The 24,636-nt window shown below is 37.7% G+C and overlaps 1 protein-coding gene across 3 annotated transcripts in view; it reads right to left on the bottom strand.

The window, feature by feature from the left end:
• LOC121378724 overlaps window positions 1-24,636 on the bottom strand; it is a 155,127-nt gene that overhangs the window by 19,400 nt on the left and 111,091 nt on the right. For all 3 annotated transcript variants that reach the window (XR_005958755.1, XM_041507011.1, XM_041507012.1), the window contains exons 7-9: window positions 7,591-9,017; window positions 4,319-4,474; window positions 999-1,218 (exon numbers count right to left, since the gene is read on the bottom strand). Coding sequence is in view for 2 of the 3 variants with exons in the window: in XM_041507011.1 (XP_041362945.1) it covers window positions 999-1,218; window positions 4,319-4,474; window positions 7,591-9,017 (1,803 nt within the window). In the remaining variant the exon portion in view is untranslated. The remainder of the gene's footprint in view (window positions 1-998; window positions 1,219-4,318; window positions 4,475-7,590; window positions 9,018-24,636) is intronic.

Here is a 24,636-nt window from a genome sequence, read left to right as displayed (position 1 = left end):
TCATACGTTTACATGTGTTTTGTGTCTATTTCACTAAACATCGTAAGTTTACGTCTGCTACTATAAGTTATACCAGTCATACGTTTACATGTGTTTTGTGTCTATTTCACTAAACATCGTAAGTTTACGTCTGCTACTATAAGTTATACCAGTCATACGTTTACATGTGTTTTGTGTCTATTTCACTAAACATCGTAAGTTTACGTCTGCTACTATCAGTTATACCAGTCATACGTTTACACGTGTGTGACGTCTATTTCACTAAACATCGTAAGTTTACGTCTGCTACTATCAGTTATACCAGTCATACGTTTACATGTGTTTGGTGTTTATTTCACTAAACATCGTAAGTTTACGTCTGCTACTATCAGTTATACCAGTCATACGTTTACACGTGTTTGGTGTCTATTTCACTAAACATCGTAAGTTTACGTCTGCTACTATCAGTTATACCAGTCATACGTTTACACGTGTTTTGTCTCTATTTCAATAAAACATCGTAAGTTTACGTCTGTGATTAGCAGTTATACCAGTCATACGTTTACACGTGTTTGGTGTCTATTTCACTAAACATCGTAACTTTACGTCTGCTACTATCAGTTATACCAGTCATACGCTTACACGTGTTTGACATCTATTTTGACGTAGAAAATCGCACCATTATGGAAGATGGAGCATTTTAAAGAGAAAAGAAAATGCAATATGTGTATTTCTAACTATATTTGTTGTACTATAATAGTAATTAGAATTGTGGTTTAGTCATAGATTTGCATTTACGTGCAGAACTAGGGTTACGATGTTTTGTGAAATTGGGCCCAGATTTTCATGTTTAAATTTTTTTAAATTAATATGCAAACAAATAATATGTATGCTTGAAACTGTACAATGTTTATTGTGCACAAGAACATAGCACTTACATATGCATACCAAGTGTGACATATATACTTACAATAATTAAAATGAATATAAGAAGTGAAAATGCATTTGTAAAACCAAACCTGGAGATATGAGTACGAGCGCACTAAACAAGGCTTTCTCTGACTCGTGAAGCTTGAAGGCGTTGAATCGACAGCACAGGTTGAAGAGCAGCTCGACGAAGTGCTCCCCAAGTGGAAAGCCACACTTCATCTCTTCACGAGTGACCAGCATCCCGTTACCCACCAGGAAGATCGTGTTCGTCTCAGAGTCCACGAATGGGGCACACACCACACACGCCACCTGAAATAGAGGTAACAACACCACTAGAGGATAATGGTTATTAATCATATACACAACACATGCCACTTGAAATAGAGGTAACAACACCACTAGAGCATAATGGTTATTAATCATATGTACACAAGACACGCCACCTGAAATACAGATAACAACACCACTAGAGCACATTGGTTATTAATCATACACACCATGCACGCCACCTGTAATACAGATAACAACACCACTAGAGCACATTAGTTATTAATCATACACACCATGCACACCACCTGAAATAGAGGTAACAACACCACTAGAGCATAATGGTTATTAATCATATACACAACACATGCCACCTGAAATAGAGGTAACAACACCACTAGAGCACATTGGTTATTAATCATACACACCATGCACACCACCTGTAATAGAGGACACACCACGCACACCACCTGTAATAGAGGTAACAACACCACTAGAGCACATTGGTTATTATTCATATACACCACACACGCCACCTGTAATAGAGGACACACCACCTGTAATAGAGGTAACAACACCACTAGAGCACATTGGTTATTATTCATACACACCACACACGCCACCTGAAATAGAGGTAACAACACCACTAGAGCATAATGGTTATTAATCATACACACAACACATGCCACCTGTAATAGAAGACACACCACGCACACCACCTGTAATAGAGGTAACAACACCACTAGAGCACATTGGTTATTAATCATACACACCATGCATGCCACCTGTAAAAGAGGTAACAACACCACTAGAGCATAATGGTTATTAATCATATACACAACACACGCCACCTGTAATAGAAGACACACCACGCACACCACCTGTAATAGAGGTAACAACACCACTAGAGCATAATGGTTATTAATCATATACACAACACACGTCACCTGTAATAGAGGTAACAACACCACCAGAGCACATTGGTTATTAATCATACACACCATGCACGCCACCTGTAATAGAGGACACACCACACACGCCACCTGAAATAGAGGTAACACTACCACTAGAGCACATTGGTTATTAATCACACACACAACACACACCACCTGAAATAGAGGTAACAACACCACTAGAGCATAATGGTTATTAATCATACACACAACACACGCCACCTGAAATAGAGGTAACAACACCACTAGAGCACAATGGTTATTAATCATACACACAACACACGCCACCTGAAATAGAGGTAACACTACCACTAGAGCATAATGGTTATTAATCATATACACAACACACGCCACCTGAAATAGAGATAACAACACCACTAGAGCACATTGGTTATTAATCATACACACCATGCATGCCACCTGAAATAGAGGACACACCACACACACCACCTGAAATAGAGGTAACAACACCACTAGAGCATAATGGTTATTAATCATACACACAACACACGCCACCTGAAATAGAGGTAACAACACCACTAGAGCACAATGGTTATTAATCATACACACAACACACGCCACCTGAAATAGAGGTAACAACACCACTAGAGCACATTGGTTATTAATCATACACACCTCACATGCCACCTGTAATAGAGGTAACAACACCACTAGAGCACATTAGGTATTAATCATACACACCATGCACGCCACCTGAAATAGAGGACACACCACACACACCACCTGAAATAGAGGTAACACCACCACTAGAGCACATTGGTTATTAATCATACACACCACACACGCCACCTGAAATAGAGGTAACAACACCACTAGAAAGAAATGAAAGAAATGTTTTATTTAATGACGCACTCAACACATTTTATTTATGGTTATATGGCGTCAGACATATGGTTAAGGACCACACATATTTTCAGAGGAAACCTGCTGTCACCACATAGGCTACTCTTTTATGACAGGCAGCAAGGGATACAACACCACTAGAGCACATTGGTTATTAATCATACACACCATGCACACCACCTGTAATAGAGGTAACAACCCCACTAGAGCATAATGGTTATTAATCATACACGCATCATTAACCCACTGTCCTAGACAGACCCGGCCCCAATTAACCCACTGTCCTAGACAGACCCGGCCCCAATTAACCACTGTCCTAGACAGACTGGGCCCCAATTAACCCACTGTCCAAGACAGACCCGGCCCCAATTAAACCACTGTCCTAGAAAGACCTGGCCCCAATTAACCCACTGTCCTAGAAAGACCGGGCCCCAATTAACCCACTGCCCTAGACAGACCCGGTCCCAATTAACCCACTGTCCTAGACAGACCCGGCCCCAATTAACCCACTGTCCTAGACAGACCCGGCCCCAATTAACCCACTGTCCTAGACAGACCTGGCCCCAATTAACCCACTGTCCTTGACAGACCCGGCCCCAATTAACCCAATGTCCTAGACAGACCCGGCCCCAAGTAACCCACTGTCCTAGACAGACCCGGCCCCAATTAACCCACTGTCCTAGACAGACCTGGCCCTAATTAACCCACTGTCCTAGACAGACCTGGCCCCAATTAACCCACTGTCCTAGACGGCCCCGGCCCCAAGTAACCCACTGTCCTAGACAGACCTGGCCCTGTGCTTATAAAACTGATAAAGTCTACACTCAAGTCTTTATCAATGTCTTCAGACTTTATCGCCATGGCAACGCATAAAAACTGTTTGTGATGTCACTGAACATTTGGGTCTGCCTCTGAAGTTGTATAAACCTGGGCTCAGATGAGGTGTGCTCCCCGTCTTGGACACAACTCCCGGGCAATGTCAAAGGCTGGGCCCCGTCTTGGACACAACTCCCGGGCAATGTCAGAGGCTGTGCCCCGTCTTGGACACAACTCCCGGGCAATGTCAGAGGCTGTGCCCCGTCTTGGACACAACTCCCGGGCAATGTCAGAGGCTGTGCCCCGTCTTGGACACAACTCCCGGGCAATGTCAGAGGCTGTGCCCCCTCTTAGACACAACTCCCGGGCAATGTCAGAGGCTGTGCCCCGTCTTGGACACAACTCTCGGGCAATGTCAGAGGCTGTGCCCCGAAAAGCATGTTAGAATCTTACCTGGATGTAAGCCTATGTGGGTTTCATCAACAAATTATTTCTTGCGATTCACTGACCTCAAAACATCCTCCTTTGATCAGACTGATCTGATCATCCTGATCAAGGTTTGTAAAAGTTGGAATCTTCTTCGCGAAGATGACGACGTCCTGGATTGTGTTGTTGAGTCGCATCTGGAAGTGTTTCCAGGAAATCTCTCCCGTCGTGATGCCCTGCTGGAATCAGAGAATATCACAATTATCACATACACCTTCTATAAAGACCACCTTGTATAACAACCATCTCCTCTGCTGTGATACCCTGCTGGAATCAAAGAATATCACAATTATCCTATACACTTCTATAAAGACCACCTTGTATAGCAACCATATCCTCTGTTGTGATACCCTGCTGGAATCATAAAATATCAATTATCACATACACCTTCTATAAAGACCACCTTGTATAGCAACCATATCCTCTGTTGTGATGCCCTGCTGGAATCAAATAATATCCCAATTATCACATACATCTTCTATAAAGACCACCTTGTATAGCAACCATATTCTCTGTTGTAATGCCCTGCTGGAATCAGAGAATATCTCTATTATCACATACACCTTCTATAAAGACCACCTTGTTTCCAGAAAATCTTCCCCGTCATGATACCCTTCTGGAAGCAGAGAGAATCTCAAATAATTATAGCATGAACCTTCTATAAAGACCACCTTGTATAGCAGCCATATCCTGTTGTGATACCTTGCTGAAATCAAAAAGAATCTCAAATAATTCTAGAATAAACCTTCTATAAAGACCACCTTGTATAACCACATTGCCCGTCGTGATGCCTTGCTGGAAATCAGAGAAATCTAAAATAATTATAACATAAATCTTCTATAAAGACCACGTTGTATAGCAACAATCACCTCCTAGTGATAATACCCTGCTGGAAACCAATGAGAATCTCAAATATACAGTCCTATAAAGACCACTGTGGTTGGTTTGGTCAAGAAAACAAGTTGCTATATTGGTTTTTAAAAAGCTCTTTCAGAATTTTGTAGCCACTTTAAGAAAAAAATCGCTATATTTATTTTACATATAACAATCAATAAAAAACATGTTTTTATGCATTATTTGTTCAATGGGAGATTCGATAACGTAGCCGGACAGATCAGAAGATTAGATAAGGGTTAAAATTAATCTTTGTTACTGGATACCTAAAACTGAGCTCGTATTTATTTAGCAGACATTTGCTACATTTATTATTTTGTCACCACTTTTATATTTTTATGACAATTGGCGATTGTGGCAACCGACTATTATACTATTATTATACTATTGTTATATTATTATACTATTATTATACTATTGTTATTTCCATTGATGTATATATAATATGATAATTTAATGATGAGGTACAAGCTATGTCTACTGATAACATCTCATACATGCTGCCAAATGGGAAGATAATTATTATCATCATAATGTAACTACAATAACGAACTCAGCCGTCTCCCAGCCCCCCCCCCCCCCCCCCCTCGGGATACAGCCAGCAGACGAGTGATGTATTTAACTGTCTCCAGCTCTGTAATTAAATGTCAAACGTTGTGTAAATATATCACAGTGAAACCACGACCTGACATCCAGACAGTAAGACTAGCAGAAACCGGCCAGCCCATTAGAGGCAGCCAGACGATTCTATACACCAAGTGGCACGTTCCCACAGATAATGCCCCCAGTCTCCACTGGTAATGTGATTTCACCGTAATCATAACAGTTTTTACAGCAGGCTGTTTATCATTAGGTATTCTAATAGCCACTTTGGTGTTAATGTTTACAGATACAGAGACACTGCAAACTGAGTGAGTGTAAGACTAAGTCAGACATACGGACACACAACCATGATGGGTAGAACAAGTACAAGTACAATGTAGACATAACACAAAGTAGCTTGTAGATAAACATGTGGTAAAACTGAGTGGGTAACAGACACAGCAGATACTGGTTACATTTAATCATTTCACTAAAACGGTTCTGGATTTTACAGTAGTCCTTAGACTTCCAGGTTGTCCTTAGACTTCCAGGTTGTCCTTAGACTTCCAGGTACCATAGTCCTTAGACTTCCAGGTTGTCCTTAGACTTCCAGGTAGTCCTCAGACTTCCAGGTACTGTAGTCCTTAGACTTCCACGTACCATAGTCCTTAGACGTCCAAGTAGTCCTTAGACTTCCAGGTACTGTAGTCCTTAGACTTCCAAGTAGGCCTTAGACTTCCAGGTACTGTAATCCTTAGACTTCCAAGTAGTCCTTAGACTTCCAAGTAGGCCTTAGACTTCCAGGTACTGTAATCCTTAGACTTCCAAGTAGTCCTTAGACTTCCAGGTTGTCCTTAGACTTCCAGGTACTGTAATCCTTAGACTTCTAAGTAGTCCTTAGACTTCCAAGTAGGCCTTAGACTTCCAGGTACTGTAATCCTTAGACTTCCAAGTAGTCCTTAGACTTCCAGGTTGTCCTTAGACTTCCAAGTAGTCCTTAGACTTCCAGTGGTCCTTTGACTTCTAGGTTGTTCTAACAGACCAAGTCATCAAAGAAAGGAATGTTAGTTTAACGATTTTCCCCAACTCAGTTTAAATGATGGGTATCCGGTATGTAATATGTGGTTAGTGTCTACTGTGAGAAAGGAAACCCACAGTGAACCCACGGTGAACCCTCAGTGAACAGTGAACCCATGGTGAACACAGTGAACCCACGGTGAACCCCCAGTGAACACACGGTGAACACACAGTGAACAGTGAACCCACAGTCAAACCCACTGGCTGCTCCCACCAGACAGCAGCCTGGGATCTTTGGTACAGACGGGACAGTACATACATCCCTGGTGTGCACCAGTGGGGAGGCACTGGATAAAATGGGGGGGGGGGGGGGAATTGGATTCTCGAAGGGTGACTGATCTAATTGACCTACTGCACTGACCCACTGACCTACATCCCAGCAACACTGCTAGCCTTTGACTGAGACATCACAACACTGTTCTCAGACTGAGCTATCAAAAAGTCTAAACAGACTGAGTATTCACTGGCAGTGCTGACACATCGATAGTACTCATAAGACTGAGCCACCATTATCTACATTGTTATGGTATATCAATAGTTTATATATATATAATCATAAACTTTTCTCTTTTTTTTAATTCTATAATCAAAAGTAAACCAGTTCAGTCAGACTTTTGGTAACAGTTGGTCATTTTGCTTTATAATAACCATTATAATCATCTTTCATGAAAATTATGTTAATTACAATTTGTCAGCTAGGGTTGCAGGACACAAGTGATCAATACTAATACTATAATTTTACCTGTTTGTTTTCCGCATTGACAAGATGTTCTTGAACGATTCGTCCAATCATGCGCTCCATCGTGTTCTGTCTGCAGTACTCCCGCAACTTCTGCGCCATCTCGCCAAACCGTGACCTCAGAGAGGTGAAGGTCGAACCGAATGAGTCGTGAATTCGTAAAATCATGTTGGGCAGCGTCAGCTTTGTTCCGTCCTCTTCCGTCCTGCGGGGAAACATGTTGTTTTTGTTGATCATGGGCGTCACGACAGCTGTGTGTTCAATGGGAACCTGGTCTCGTGTCATTAGAGTTGTGTCATGAGTCGAGGTATCGGGTCTCACTGCCGCCAACTCTCTTTGGAGCGTCTTGCCGTGTCGAGGAAGCCATGAGTCATTGGAGGCGCGTCGCCCACTGTTCATGTTAACTGGCTGCTGCTGTAGTTGTTGTTGTTGATGATGCAGATTGTGCTTGATGTATTTGTCTCTGGGCTCGGAGTACTCGCGTTTGACGTGGGGCGGGAGGACATCCTCGGAGCTGGAGGCGGGGGCAGGGATGTACGGGCGTTTCTTGATGGGACTACGGCTGATGAGCTCGTCACTCTTCTTCCTCAGGTCAAGGGTCACGTTCTCCACGATCACCGACGCCTGCTGCTGGCCGAGGGAGAACGACATGGGGGAGGTCACCACATTGGACGGTGTGGGGGGAGGCATCATGGGGTGGAGGGTCTCCGCTGACTCGCCCCCGCGCTCCCCCCCGCCCTCCGACTTGATGATGATCTGTGGTCCGGACAGACTGTATCGGACGTGCGACGTCGAGTGCAGCGCGTCACCGAGAGACTGCGTCGACTCCACAACGCCGTGACCATGCATGGGGGAGATGGAGGTGGGGGGGAGGCGACTCGAAACACCGGGCTCACTGCTTGTGCTCAGTGACCTGTCGCCGAGAGAAATGGAAGATCGGTCAGTGCCAAGACTCTGCGACCTCGACACGAGGTTTGCACTGTACGGTTTCTGAATGCTGCTGGTCATCACTGACCTGTCTGAGTCGGATAGCGACGTGTACGACACCTGACGCCGCTCCACCTTCAACATGAGCGGCTCGGCGTCGTGGTGCGTCGACATTGGACTCAAGTCTGTGACGGAGCTGCTGATTGGCTCGCGGTCGTCCATCTCCCGCTCGGCCACCATGGGCTGACCGATGAGCTGGTTCAGACTGGACCGCTGTTTGAGCAGCATGGACAGCGCCGCCATTGACGACTGGTTGCTCATCTCGCCGGGCGCACCCAGTCCTCCAAGCGTCGTCATGGCACCGGGTGGGCTGGAGGCTGCGTCGGCCATGTTGTTTTCGTAGTTGAGACTCAGCAGTCCATGCAGCGCCTGCTCCGTCTGTGTGTCCTCGATACACCGGATCAACTCTCGCATCTTCCGCGACCGCCGGCCCAGCTTCGCCGCTGAAAACACAAACACAAACACAGTAGTGTTTACAATCAGTCAGTCTCACAAGTATTAACATTTCTCAATATAATAACTATGATTGACAAAGCTTTTACAATATTTCTGTTGTCATGAATACATGACCCATTCCCATGATCTGGTGATCGGGGTGTTACAATATAGTACATGCACCTAACACAGTCAAACTTTCAACTGCAATCCTCTTCCTCATGACATCTTCATACTCACAGGAACAGAATACAACAAATCACACCTTCCCTTGCAGTTAGAAAACAAACAAGTTTAAAGTTTGTTTTGTTTAACGACACCACTAGAGCACATTGATTTATTAAACATTAGCTATTTATTGCAGTAGACCATGAAAAGTAGGTAAAAGTGACCTAGTAATAGTATATGACACACCACCATCCCAAGTTGTTTCTACATGTGAGGTTTGATGGTCATGTATACATCTGTATGCAAGATATGGTCTGTACAAGGATTTACTGTTATGTGCAGTAGACTATGAAAAGTAGGTCAAAGTGACCTAGTAATAGTACACAACATATGTCCCAAGATGTTCCTACATGTGAGGTTTGATGGTCCTGTATGCATCTGAATGCAAGATATGGTCCAGACAAGAAAAAGTTAACAGACGGACGTACAGACAGCCAGCCAATGCCATATCATAATATGACCCATAATAGAATAATAAAATAATTAACCAAATTCATGGCAATCTATCACACTGTATGTATTTACAGGGGGAACTCTCAGTGGAATTCAACTTGGTAACAACACAATAAAAACAAATCAATGGAAAGCTTATTACATGTAGAGAAGATAATTTTAAAATACAGCTGAGGTAAGTAAAACCAATGTTTTGACATCTGTGAGAGCTAGAGGTAAGTAAAAGCGACGTTTTGACACCTGCGAGAGCTACAGGTACGTAAAACCGACGTTTTGACACCTGCGAGAGCTAGAGGTAAGTAAAAGCGACGTTTTGACACCTGCGAGAGCTAGAGGTAAGTAAAAGCAATGTTTTGACACCTGCGAGAGCTAGAGGTAAGTAAAAGCGACGTTTTGACACCTGCGAGAGCTAGAGGTAAAGTAAAACGACATTTTGACACCTGCGAGAGCAAGAGGTAAGTAAAAGCAACGTTTTGACACCTGCGAGAGCTAGAGGTAAGTAAAAGCGACGTTTTGACACCTGCGAGAACTAGAGGTAAGTAAAAGTGAAGTTTTGACACCTGCGAGAGCTAGAGGTAAGTAAAAGTGAGGTTTTGACACCTGCGAGAGCTAGAGGTATGTAAAACCGACGTTTTTACACCTGTGAGAGTTAGAGGTAAGTAAAAGTGAAGTTTTGACACCTGCGAGAGCTAGAGGTAAGTAAAAGTGAGGTTTTGACACCTGCGAGAGCTAGAGGTAAGTAAAACCGACGTTTTTACACCTGTGAGAGTTAGAGGTAAGTAAAAGTGAAGTTTTGACACCTGCGAGAGCTAGAGGTAAGTAAAAGTGAGGTTTTGACACCTGCGAGAGCTAGAGGTAAGTAAAACCGACGTTTTTACACCTGCGAGAGTTAGAGGTAAGTAAAACTGACGTTTTTACACCTGTGAGAGCTACAGGTAACTGTAAATTATTTTCTGATGCTTGTCAATGACTAGGAAAACATGAACAAAGAATATTCTCTACAGAACTGTGTCAGTGTGGGAACAAACTGGATGGAGATGTCCACGGACGGGTATTGATCCCAGGTCGATCATGAATCAGGCAAGCACTTATACATTCTTTTTAAAAAAAGATTAAAAAAAAGAATTAATGTGCAATAGTACATGATAAAAAAGATCATCAAAATATCTCGTGAACACTGACAAGCAGGAGAAAAGGGATTTTTAAGAGATGATCAGCACGAGAATATCTAAGACTGATATTAATATTGCACAGCAGATGGGGAAATTTGAAATGAGGAAAAACACAATGAAGACTGCTAAATTTATCTCTAGGCTGCCGAAAATGCAGGATCTATGTAAGAGATAAAACATGAAAGGGAACTGGTAATGGTATCATATTACATAAGGTTTTATTAGTCAGATTGGAAATAACTGCAAGACACAAAATGGTTTTAGCATCTTATACACACAAATTGATAGGCGCTTGTTTCCTCTTTAACATACATTTATGATAAATGCAAAAAAAACCCCACAATTATTGAAAATACAGAATTGTTTGATTTAAAAGACATTCTATAGAATTTTATTCACACCTTCAAAGATAGACATAGAAGGAAAAGCCCACTTAATCTAGACTGGATATACAGCACGTATCCCTCCAAATACTGAATACATAATCTAGACTAGATATGCAGCACGTATCCCTCCAAATACTGAATACATAATCTAGACTAGATATGCAGCACGTATCCCTCCAAATACTGAATACATAATCTAGACTAGATATGCAGCACGTATCCCTCCAAATACTGAATACATAATCTAGACTAGATATGCAGCACGTATCCCTCCAAATACTGAATACATAATCTAGACTAGATATGCAGCACGTATCCCTCCAAATACGGAATACATAATCTGAACATAAAGTACTGTAATTATCTTTAATGTTTGACCAAAATAAAAAACACGGACAAGAACTATAGAAAGTTAACATTTCTCTGCTGGTGAGTACGTTAGAAATAATTTCAATGTCTACACTATTGTCTGCATACAATCCTTAACATTTAAACTTAATTCCTATAAAAGAAATCAATTTGACAACAAACGATCAGTTAATGTTTCACTTATAGAAACAAGGGGAAAGTCAGCTGCACTTTTGCCTTAAAATGAAACAAAAAATGTAATGAAGTTCTACCAAAAAAAGTTTTGTGCAAAAATTAAATCATTAGAAGAAACTAAAAAAGGTAGACATAGCAGTAATTGAAAAACAAACCCCACAGACATATAAGTAAGAGCATTTTTATAAATTGGTTGTTAGATCAAAGGAGAAATCAATGCAAGAAAAGAAAACAAATCCATAAAAATTATTTTTTTGTAATTTGGAATCAAGAAGTTAAAAATTTCAGCAAGTTAATATCAAATATAATGTTAGAGCAAATTAAACAGCAACAAAGAAAGTAACAGAAACTGATCATTTATAACAAGAAGGCTTTGTATCCACATCCTTGTCAAACTGGTAATAATTGGTACAGGACAAATTTGTCAGATCTGAAATAACTGCAGCAACTATACTTGTACTGTTGGTGGTTTACAATGTATTACAAAGTACTGACATTAGTAGGATGCTGTGTACTGTTGGTTTGTAATGTATTACAAAGTACTGACATTAGTAGGATGCTGTGTACTGTTGGGTCTGTAATGTATTACAAAGTACTGACATTGGTAGGATGCTGTGTACTGTTGGTCTGTATTGTATTACAAAGTACTGACATAGGTGGAATACTGTGTACTGTTGGGTCTGTAATATATTACAAAGTACTGACGTCAGTGGAATACTGTGTACTGTTGGGTCTGTAATGTATTACCAAGTAATGACATAGGTGGAATACTGTGTACTGTTGGGTCTGTAATGTATTACAAAGTACTGACATCAGTGGAATACTGTGTACTGTTGGGTCTGTAATGTATTACAAAGTACTGACATCGGTAGGATGCTGTGTACTGTTGGGTCTGTAATGTATTACAAAGTACTGACATCGGTAGGATGCTGTGTACTGTTGGGTCTGTAATGTATTACAAAGTACTGACATTGGTAGGATGCTGTGTACTGTTGGTCTGTATTGTATTACAAAGTACTGACATCTGTGGAATACTGTGTACTGTTGGGTCTGTAATGTATTACAAAGTACTGACATTGGTAGGATGCTGTGTACTGTTGGTCTGTATTGTATTACAAAGTACTGACATCTGTGGAATACTGTGTACTGTTGGGTCTGTAATGTATTACAAAGTACTGACATTGGTAGGATGCTGTGTACTGTTGGTCTGTATTGTATTACAAAGTACTGACATCTGTGGAATACTGTGTACTGTTGGGTCTGTAATGTATTACAAAGTACTGACATCTGTGGAATACTGTGTACTGTTGGGTCTGTAATGTATTACAAAGTACTGACATCTGTGGAATACTGTGTACTGTTGGGTCTGTAATGTATTACAAAGTACTGACATCTGTGGAATACTGTGTACTGTTGGGTCTGTAATGTATTACAAAGTACTGACATCTGTGGAATACTGTGTACTGTTGGGTCTGTAATGTATTACAAAGTACTGACATCGGTAGGATGCTGTGTACTGTTGGTCTGTATTGTATTACAAAGTACTGACATCTGTGGAATACTGTGTACTGTTGGGTCTGTAATGTATTACAAAGTACTGACATCTGTGGAATACTGTGTACTGTTGGGTCTGTAACGTATTACAAAGTACTGACATCTGTGGAATACTGTGTACTGTTGGGTCTGTAATGTATTACAAAGTACTGACATCTGTGGAATACTGTGTACTGTTGGGTCTGTAATGTATTACAAAGTACTGACATCGGTAGGATGCTGTGTATTAAAACACTTTACAGTTTGTTAATGGCATTTGATAAGGATAATGACATACTAGAGCACACTTTGATTCTTAAAAAGGTTTGTTAATGGTTTAATGACATACTTAGAGAAGACACTTTTATTAATTAAAAAGGTTTTTAATGTTCTGGAGATTTAATGACATACTTAGAGCACACTGATTGATTAAAAAGGTTTGTTTGGTTTAATGACATACTTAGAGGACACTTGATTAATTAAAAAAAAAGGTTTGTTTGGTTTAATGACATACTTAGAGCACACTGATTAATTAAAAAGGTTTTCTTTGGTTTAATGACATACTTAGAGGACACTTGATTAATTAAAAAGGTTTGTTTGGTTTAATGACATACTTAGAGCACACTGATTAATTAAAAAGGTTTGTTTGGTTTAATGACATACTTAGAGCACACTGATTAATTAAAAAGGTTTGTTTGGTTTAATGACATACTTAGAGCACACTGATTAATTAAAAAGGTTTGTTTGGTTTAATGACATACTTAGAGCACACTGATTAATTAAAAAGGTTTGTTTGGTTTAATGACATACTTAGAGCACACTGATTAATTAAAAAGGTTTTGGTTTAATGTACTTAGAGCACACTTTAAAAAGGTGACATACTTAGAGCACACTGATTAATTAAAAAGGTTTGTTTGGTTTAATGACATACTTAGAGCACACTGATTAATAAAAAAGGTTTGTTTGGTTTAATGACATACTTAGAGCACACTGATTAATTAAAAAGGTTTTGTTTGGTTTAATGACATACTTAGAGCACACTGATTAATTAAAAAGGTTTGTTTGGTTTAATGACATACTTAGAGCACACTGATTAATTAAAAAGGTTTGTTTGGTTTAATGACATACTTAGAGCACACTGATTAATTAAAAAGGTTTGTTTGGTTTAATGACATACTTAGAGCACACTGATTAATTAAAAAGGTTTGTTGGGTTTAATGACATACTTAGAGCACACTGATTAATTAAAAAGGTTTTGTTTGGTTTAATGACATACTTAGAGCACACTGATTAATTAAAAAGGTTTTGTTTGGTTTAATGACATACTTAGAGCACACTGATTAATTAAAAAGGTTTGTTTGGTTTAATGACATACTTAGAGCACACTGATTAATTAAAAAGGTTTGTTTGGTTTAATGACATACTTAGAGCACACTGATTAATTAAAAAGGTTTGTTTGGTTTAATGGTTTTAATGACATACTTAGAGCACACTGATTAATTAAAAAGGTTTGTTTGGTTTAATGACATACTTAGAGCACACTGATTAATTAAAAAGGTTTTGTTTGGTTTAATGACATACTTAGAGCACACTGATTAATTAAAAAGGTTTGTTGGTTTAATGACATACTTTAATGACATACTTAGAGCACACTGATTAATTAAAAAGGTTTGTTTGGTTTAATGACATACTTAGAGCACACTGATTAATTAAAAAGGTTTTGTTTGGTTTAATGACATACTTAGAGCACACTTGATTAATTAAAAAGGTTTGTTGGGTTTAATGACATACTTAGAGCACACTGATTAATTAAAAAGGTTTGTTTGGTTTAATGACATACTTAGAGCACACTGATTAATTAAAAAGGTTTTGTTTGGTTTAATGACATACTTAGAGCACACTGATTAATTAAAAAGGTTTGTTGGGTTTAATGACATACTTAGAGCACACTGATTAATTAAAAAGGTTTGTTTGGTTTAATGACATACTTAGAGCACACTGATTAATTAAAAAGGTTTGTTTGGTTTAATGACATACTTAGAGCACACTGATTAATTAAAAAGGTTTGTTTGGTTTAATGACATACTTAGAGCACACTGATTAATTAAAAAGGTTTGTTGGGTTTAATGACATACTTAGAGCACACTGATTAATTAAAAAGGTTTGTTTGTTTGGTTTAATGACATACTTAGAGCACACTGATTAATTAAAAAGGTTTGTTTGGTTTAATGACATACTTAGAGCACACTGATTAATTAAAAAGGTTTGTTTGGTTTAATGACATACTTAGAGCACACTGATTAATAAAAAAGGTTTGTTTGGTTTAATGACATACTTAGAGCACACTGATTAATAAAAAAGGTTTGTTTGGTTTAATGACATACTTAGAGCACACTGATTAATTAAAAAGGTTTGTTTGGTTTAATGACATACTTAGAGCACACTGATTAATTAAAAAGGTTTGTTGGGTTTAATGACATACTTAGAGGACACTTGATTAATTAAAAAGGTTTGTTGGGTTTAATGACATACTTAGAGCACACTGATTCATTAAAAAGGTTTGTTTGGTTTAATGACATACTTAGAGCACACTGATTAATTAAAAAGGTTTGTTTGGTTTAATGACATACTTAGAGCACACTGATTAATTAAAAAGGTTTGTTTGGTTTAATGACATACTTAGAGCACACTGATTAATTAAAAAGGTTTGTTTGGTTTAATGACATACTTAGAGCACACTGATTAATTAAAAAGGTTTGTTTGGTTTAATGACATACTTAGAGCACACTGATTAATAAAAAAGGTTTGTTTGGTTTAATGACATACTTAGAGCACACTGATTAATTAAAAAGGTTTGTTTGGTTTAATGACATACTTAGAGCACACTGATTAATTAAAAAGGTTTGTTGGGTTTAATGACATACTTAGAGCACACTGATTAATTAAAAGGTTTTGTTTGGTTTAATGACATACTTAGAGCACACTGATTAATTAAAAAGGTTTGTTTGGTTTAATGACATACTTAGAGCACACTGATTAATTAAAAAGGTTTGTTTGGTTTAATGACATACTTAGAGCACACTGATTAATTAAAAAGGTTTGTTTGGTTTAATGACATACTTAGAGCACACTGATTAATTAAAAAGGTTTGTTTGGTTTAATGACATACTTAGAGCACACTGATTAATTAAAAAGGTTTTGTTTGGTTTAATGACATACTTAGAGGACACTTGATTAATTAAAAAGGTTTGTTTGGTTTAATGACATACTTAGAGGACACTTGATTAATTAAAAAGGTTTGTTTGGTTTAATGACATACTTAGAGCACACTGATTAATTAAAAAGGTTTGTTTGGTTTAATGACATACTTAGAGCACACTGATTAATTAAAAAGGTTTGTTTGGTTTAATGACATACTTAGAGCACACTGATTAATTAAAAAGGTTTGTTTGGTTTAATGACATACTTAGAGCACACTGATTAATTAAAAAGGTTTGTTTGGTTTAATGACATACTTAGAGCACACTGATTAATTAAAAAGGTTTGTTTGGTTTAATGACATACTTAGAGCACACTGATTAATTAAAAAGGTTTGTTTGGTTTAATGACATACTTAGAGCACACTGATTAATTAAAAAGGTTTGTTGGGTTTAATGACATACTTAGAGCACACTGATTAATTAAAAAGGTTTGTTTGGTTTAATGACATACTTAGAGCACACTGATTAATTAAAAAGGTTTGTTTGGTTTAATGACATACTTAGAGCACACTGATTAATTAAAAAGGTTTGTTTGGTTTAATGACATACTTAGAGCACACTGATTAATTAAAAAGGTTTGTTTGGTTTAATGACATACTTAGACTGATTAATTAAAAAGGTTTGTTTGGTTTAATGACATACTTAGAGCACACTGATTATTATTAAAATAGGTTTGTTTGGGTTTAATGACATACTTAGAGCACACTGATTAATAAAAAGGTTTGTTTGGGTTTAATGACATACTTAGAGCACACTGATTAATTAAAAAGGTTTGTTTGGTTTAATGACATACTTAGAGCACACTGATTAATTAAAAAGGTTTGTTTGGTTTAATGACATACTTAGAGCACACTGATTAATTAAAAAGGTTTGTTTGGTTTAATGACATACTTAGAGCACACTGATTAATTAAAAAGGTTTGTTTGGTTTAATGACATACTTAGAGCACACTGATTAATTAAAAAGGTTTGTTGGGTTTAATGACATACTTAGAGCACACTGATTAATTAAAAAGGTTTGTTTGGTTTAATGACATACTTAGAGCACACTGATTCATTAAAAAGGTTTTGTTTGGTTTAATGACATACTTAGAGGACACTGATTAATAAAAAGGTTTGTTTGGTTTAATGACATACTTAGAGCACACTGATTAATTAAAAAGGTTTGTTTGGTTTAATGACATACTTAGAGCACACTGATTAATTAAAAAGGTTTGTTTGGTTTAATGACATACTTAGAGCACACTGATTAATTAAAAAGGTTTGTTTGGTTTAATGACATACTTAGAGCACACTGATTAATTAAAAAGGTTTGTTTGGTTTAATGACATACTTAGAGCACACTGATTAATTAAAAAGGTTTGTTTGGTTTAATGACATACTTAGAGCACACTTTAATGGTTTGTTTGGTTTAATGACATACTTAGAGCACACTGATTATTATTTGTTTGGTTTAAAATAGGTTTGTTTGGTTTAATGACATACTTAGAGCACACTGATTAATTAAAAAGGTTTTAAAAAGGTTGGTTTAATGACATACTTAGAGCACACTGATTAATTAAAAAGGTTTGTTTGGTTTAATGACATACTTAGAGCACACTGATTAATTAAAAAGGTTTGTTTGGTTTAATGACATACTTAGAGCACACTGATTAATTAAAAAGGTTTGTTTGGTTTAATGACATACTTAGAGCACACTGATTAATAAAAAGGTTTTTTGGTTTAATGACATACTTAGAGCACACTTAGATTTAATTAAAAAGGTTTTGTTTGGTTTAATGACATACTTAGAGCACACTGATTAATTAAAAAGGTTTGTTTGGTTTAATGACATACTTAGAGCACACTGATTAATTAAAAAGGTTTGTTTGGTTTAATGACATACTTAGAGCACACTGATTAATTAAAAAGGTTTGTTTGGTTTAATGACATACTTAGAGCACACTGATTAATAAAAAAGGTTTGTTTGGTTTAATGACATACTTAGAGCACACTGATTAATTAAAAAGGTTTGTTTGGTTTAATGACATACTTAGAGCACACTGATTAATAAAAAAAGGTTTGTTGGGTTTAATGACATACTTAGAGGTTTAATGACATACTTAGAGCACACTGATTAATTAAAAAGGTTTGTTTGGTTTAATGACATACTTAGAGCACACTGATTAATTAAAAAGGTTTGTTTGGTTTAATGACATACTTAGAGGACACTTGATTAATTAAAAAGGTTTTGTTTGGTTTAATGACATACTTAGAGCACACTGATTAATTAAAAAGGTTTGTTTGGTTTAATGACATACTTAGAGCACACTGATTAATTAAAAAGGTTTTTAATGTTTAGGTTTAATGACATACTTAGAGCACACTGATTAATTAAAAAGGTTTGTTTGGTTTAATGACATACTTAGAGCACACTGATTAATTAAAAAGGTTTGTTTGGTTTAATGACATACTTAGAGCACACTGATTAATTAAAAAGGTTTGTTTGGTTTAATGACATACTTAGAGCACACTGATTAATTAAAAAGGTTTGTTTGGTTTAATGACATACTTAGAGCACACTGATTAATAAAAAAGGTTTGTTTGGTTTAATGACATACTTAGAGCACACTGATTAATTAAAAAGGTTTGTTTGGTTTAATGACATACTTAGAGCACACTGATTAATTAAAAAGGTTTGTTTGGTTTAATGACATACTTAGAGCACACTGATTAATTAAAAAGGTTTGTTTGGTTTAATGAATACTTAGAGCACACTTTAATAAAAAGTTTGTTTAATGACATACTTAGAGCACACTGATTAATTAAAAAGGTTTGTTTGGTTTAATGACATACTTAGAGCACACTGATTAATTAAAAAGGTTTGTTTGGTTTAATGACATACTTAGAGCACTGACTTAGATTAATTAAAAAGGTTTGTTTGGTTTAATGACATACTTAGAGCACACTGATTAATTAAAAAGGTTTGTTTGGTTTAATGACATACTTAGAGCACACTGATTAATTAAAAAGGTTTGTTTGGTTTAATGACATACTTAGAGCACACTGATTAATTAAAAAGGTTTGTTTGGTTTAATGACATACTTAGAGCACACTGATTAATTAAAAAGGTTTGTTTGGTTTAATGACATACTTAGAGCACACTATTTAGAGGTTTGTTTGATTAATGAAATACTTAGAGTGATTGTTAAAAAGGTTTGTTTAATGACATACTTAGAGCACACTGATTAATTAAAAAGGTTTGTTTGGTTTAATGACATACTTAGAGCACACTGATTAATTAAAAAGGTTTGTTTGGTTTAATGACATACTTAGAGCACACTAGAGCACACTGATTAATTAAAAAGGTTTGTTTGGTTTAATGACATACTTAGAGCACACTGATTAATTAAAAAGGTTTGTTTGGTTTAATGACATACTTAGAGCACACTGATTAATTAAAAAGGTTTGTTTGGTTTAATGACATACTTAGAGCACACTGATTAATTAAAAAGGTTTGTTGGGTTTAATGACATACTTAGAGGACACTTGATTAATTAAAAAGGTTTTGTTGGGTTTAATGACATACTTAGAGCACACTGATTAATTAAAAAGGTTTGTTTGGTTTAATGACATACTTAGAGCACACTGATTAATTAAAAAGGTTTGTTTGGTTTAATGACATACTTAGAGCACACTGATTAATTAAAAAGGTTTGTTTGGTTTAATGACATACTTAGAGGACACTGATTAATTAAAAAGGTTTGTTGGGTTTAATGACATACTTAGAGGACACTGATTAATTAAAAAGGTTTGTTTGGTTTAATGACATACTTAGAGCACACTGATTAATTAAAAAGGTTTGTTTGGTTTAATGACATACTTAGAGCACACTGATTAATAAAAAAGGTTTGTTTGGTTTAATGACATACTTAGAGCACACTGATTAATTAAAAAGGTTTTGTTTGGTTTAATGACATACTTAGAGCACACTGATTAATTAAAAAGGTTTGTTTGGTTTAATGACATACTTAGAGCACACTGATTAATTAAAAAGGTTTGTTTGGTTTAATGACATACTTAGAGCACACTGATTAATTAAAAAGGTTTGTTTGGTTTAATGACATACTTAGAGCACACTGATTAATTAAAAAGGTTTGTTTGGTTTAATGACATACTTAGAGCACACTTAGATTAATTAAAAAGGTTTGTTTGGTTTAATGACATACTTAGAGCACACTGATTAATTTTGTTTGGTTTAAAAACTTAGGTTTTAATTAAAAAGTTTGGGTTTAATGACATACTTAGAGCACACTGATTAATTAAAAAGGTTTGTTTGGTTTAATGACATACTTAGAGCACACTGATTAATTAAAAAGGTTTGTTTGGTTTAATGACATACTTAGAGCACACTGATTAATTAAAAAGGTTTGTTTGGTTTAATGACATACTTAGAGCACACTGATTAATTAAAAAGGTTTGTTTGGTTTAATGACATACTTAGAGCACACTGATTAATTAAAAAGGTTTGTTTGGTTTAATGACATACTTAGAGCACACTGATTCATTAAAAAGGTTTGTTTGGTTTAATGACATACTTAGAGCACACTGATTCATTAAAAAGGTTTGTTGGGTTTAATGACATACTTAGAGCACACTGATTAATTAAAAAGGTTTGTTTGGTTTAATGACATACTTAGAGCACACTGATTCATTAAAAAGGTTTGTTTGGTTTAATGACATACTTAGAGCACACTGATTAATTAAAAAGGTTTGTTTGGTTTAATGACATACTTAGAGCACACTGATTCATTAAAAAGGTTTGTTTGGTTTAATGGTTTGGTTTGTTTGGTTTAATGACATACTTAGAGCACACTTCATAGAGATCGGCTGAACTGACTGATTCATTAAGCAAAGGTTTTGTTTGGTTTAATGACCTAAAGGTTTGTTTTTAATGGTTTAATGACATACTTAGAGCACACTGATTAATTGTAAAAGTGAATTTGTTTGGTTTAATGAATACTGTTCAATGACACCGCAGCACAAACATAGAGATCGGATGACTGACTGACTGACTGTTCAATAACACCGCAGCACAAACCTAGAGATCGGCTGACTGACTGACTGACTGTTCAATGACACCGCAGCACAAACCTAGAGATCGGCTGACTGACTGACTGACTGTTCAATGACACCGCAGCACAAACCTAGAGATCGGCTGACTGACTGACTGACTGACTGATTGTTCAATGACACCGCAGCACAAACCTAGAGATCGGCTGACTGACTGACTGACTGTTCAATGACACCGCAGCACAAACCTAGAGATCGGCTGACTGACTGACTGACTGACTGTTCAATGACACCGCAGCACAAACCTAGAGATCGGCTGACTGACTGACTGACTGTTCAATGACACCGCAGCACAAACCTAGAGATCGGCTGACTCACTGACTGACTGTTCAATGACACCGCAGCACAAACCTAGAGATCGGCTGACTGACTGACTGACTGTTCAATGACACCGCAGCACAAACCTAGAGATCGGCTGACTGACTGACTGACTGTTCAATGACACCGCAGCACAAACCTAGAGATCGGCTGACTGACTGACTGACTGACTGATTGTTCAATGACACCGCAGCACAAACCTAGAGATCGGCTGACTGACTGACTGACTGTTCAATGACACCGCAGCACAAACCTAGAGATCGGCTGACTGACTGACTGACTGACTGTTCAATGACACCGCAGCACAAACCTAGAGATCGGCTGACTGACTGACTGACTGTTCAATGACACCGCAGCACAAACCTAGAGATCGGCTGACTGACTGACTGACTGTTCAATGACACCGCAGCACAAACCTAGAGATCGGCTGACTCACTGACTGACTGTTCAATGACACCGCAGCACAAACCTAGAGATCGGCTGACTGACTGACTGACTGACTGTTCAATGACACCGCAGCACAAACCTAGAGATCGGCTGACTGACTGACTGACTGTTCAATGACACCGCAGCACAAACCTAGAGATCGGCTGACTCACTGACTGACTGTTCAATGACACCGCAGCACAAACCTAGAGATCGGCTGACTCACTGACTGACTGTTCAATGACACCGCAGCACAAACATAGAGATCGGCTGACTGACTGACTGACTGTTCAGTGACACCGCAGCACAAACCTAGAGATCGGCTGACTGACTGTTCAGTGACACCACAGCACAAACCTAGAGATCGGCTGACTGACTGACTGTTCAATGACACCGCAGCACAAACCTAGAGATCGGCTGACTGACTGACTGACTGACTGTTCAATGACACCGCAGCACAAACCTAGAGATCGGCTGACTGACTGACTGACTGTTCAATGACACCGCAGCACAAACCTAGAGATCGGCTGACTGACTGACTGACTGTTCATTGACACCGTAGCACAAACCTAGAGATCGGCTGACTGACTGACTGACTGTTCAATGACACCGCAGCACAAACCTAGAGATCGGCTGACTGACTGACTGAATGTTCAATGACACCGCAGAACAAACCTAGAGATCGGCTGACTGACTGACTGACTGTTCAATGACACCACAGCACACACCTAGAGATCGGTTGTTGGGTGTCAAACAAAGGTAAACAGGAATCACTGAGTGTAAATGACGTTATGTAATAAAATAATGATTAACCACATTTCAAGCAATATTGATGGTGTGAGACCTCGCCCTTCAGAACATGAATCAGGTTTTAGGGACCCAAGAATTGATACTGACCCGTGGCCAATTTGTTTAGTCCAGCCCTCACCGAGGGTCAATAACTGACAAATATAAACATGTAGCAAAACATAACCACTAACAAATATAGTTACATATAAATACGGGCCGTGGGCTTTAGATCTCACTACCTTGGGCACAACGGGCACTTCTGTCTGTTCTGATGTAGGAAGGTCTGTTTAGTTCACTACTGTCATTAACATTGGTGGAGAGATGTCAATATTCAGAGATGCATTTCAAGTTATTTTAAGGTAATTCAACTTAACATTTCAGTGGTTTTCAGGTGAAATATTTTGAGGTCAGCATGTTTGTACTTAATTTGGGCATGATTATTTTGGGCAGAGTATGGACAATTGCTCACCGGACAATACCTCAACGGACAATTGCTCACTGGACAATTGCTCACCAATAAAGTGTGAAATAGGACAATTGCTCACCACAATTGCTGATTTTTTTATCAATAAAATGTTATTTTAGGTTATGGTATGTGTGTAAATGGTTGGGTGGGAGTGGGAATCTTTGATATTATCAATGGGTATGGTAACCTCAGTTTATTAAACACCTTTAAATAAAATAACACCTTTAAATAAAATAACAAAATTAATTCTAAATCAGCTATATTTTAAACCATCTATCATCCCTGCAAACATCTTGACATCCCTTTCAAAAGAAAAAATATCAAAGGTGACCACGATTACCTATCTCCAGTGCCTTCTAAAAATTCGGTTATTTTTTATTAATAAAATAATAAATAAAATTTTATTAATAAAAAAAACCTAAAGGTGAGCAATTGTCCTATTTCTCACTTTATTGGTGAGCAATTGTCCAGTGAGCAGTTGTCCAGTGAGCAGTTGTCCGGTGAGATATTGTCCAGTGAGCAATTGCCCTACATTCATTTTAGGCATCTGTATTTTGGGTCCAATATTTGTCGCCTCGACTTTGGTACAATGTAAAGCCTTGGGCCCTGTCTAAGCAGCTTGAAGCACGATATGTCTATGTATTGTACGTGATATGTCTATGTATTGTACACGATGTGTCTATGTATTGTACGTGATGTGTCTATGTATTGTACGTGATGTGTCTATGTATTCTACGCGATGTGTCTATGTATTGTATGCGATGTGTCTATGTATTGTACACGTGAAAGACGACATGCCAATTGCTTCATGGTGTTTACCATCAAATCAAATCCCACAGATGACATAGCAACATACAGGTCCTAATCTTGCCGGCGAAATGAGCGGTTTCTTCACAGAAAGTCGACTAAGTCAACAAGTTATTAGCAGTAGTCAGAAGTCAA

The sequence above is a fragment of the Gigantopelta aegis genome, chromosome 8, assembly GCF_016097555.1.
Source record: "Gigantopelta aegis isolate Gae_Host chromosome 8, Gae_host_genome, whole genome shotgun sequence".
NCBI classification, from domain to species: Eukaryota; Metazoa; Mollusca; class Gastropoda; order Neomphalida; family Peltospiridae; genus Gigantopelta; species Gigantopelta aegis.
This window is presented reverse-complemented; position numbering and strand designations above follow the sequence as displayed.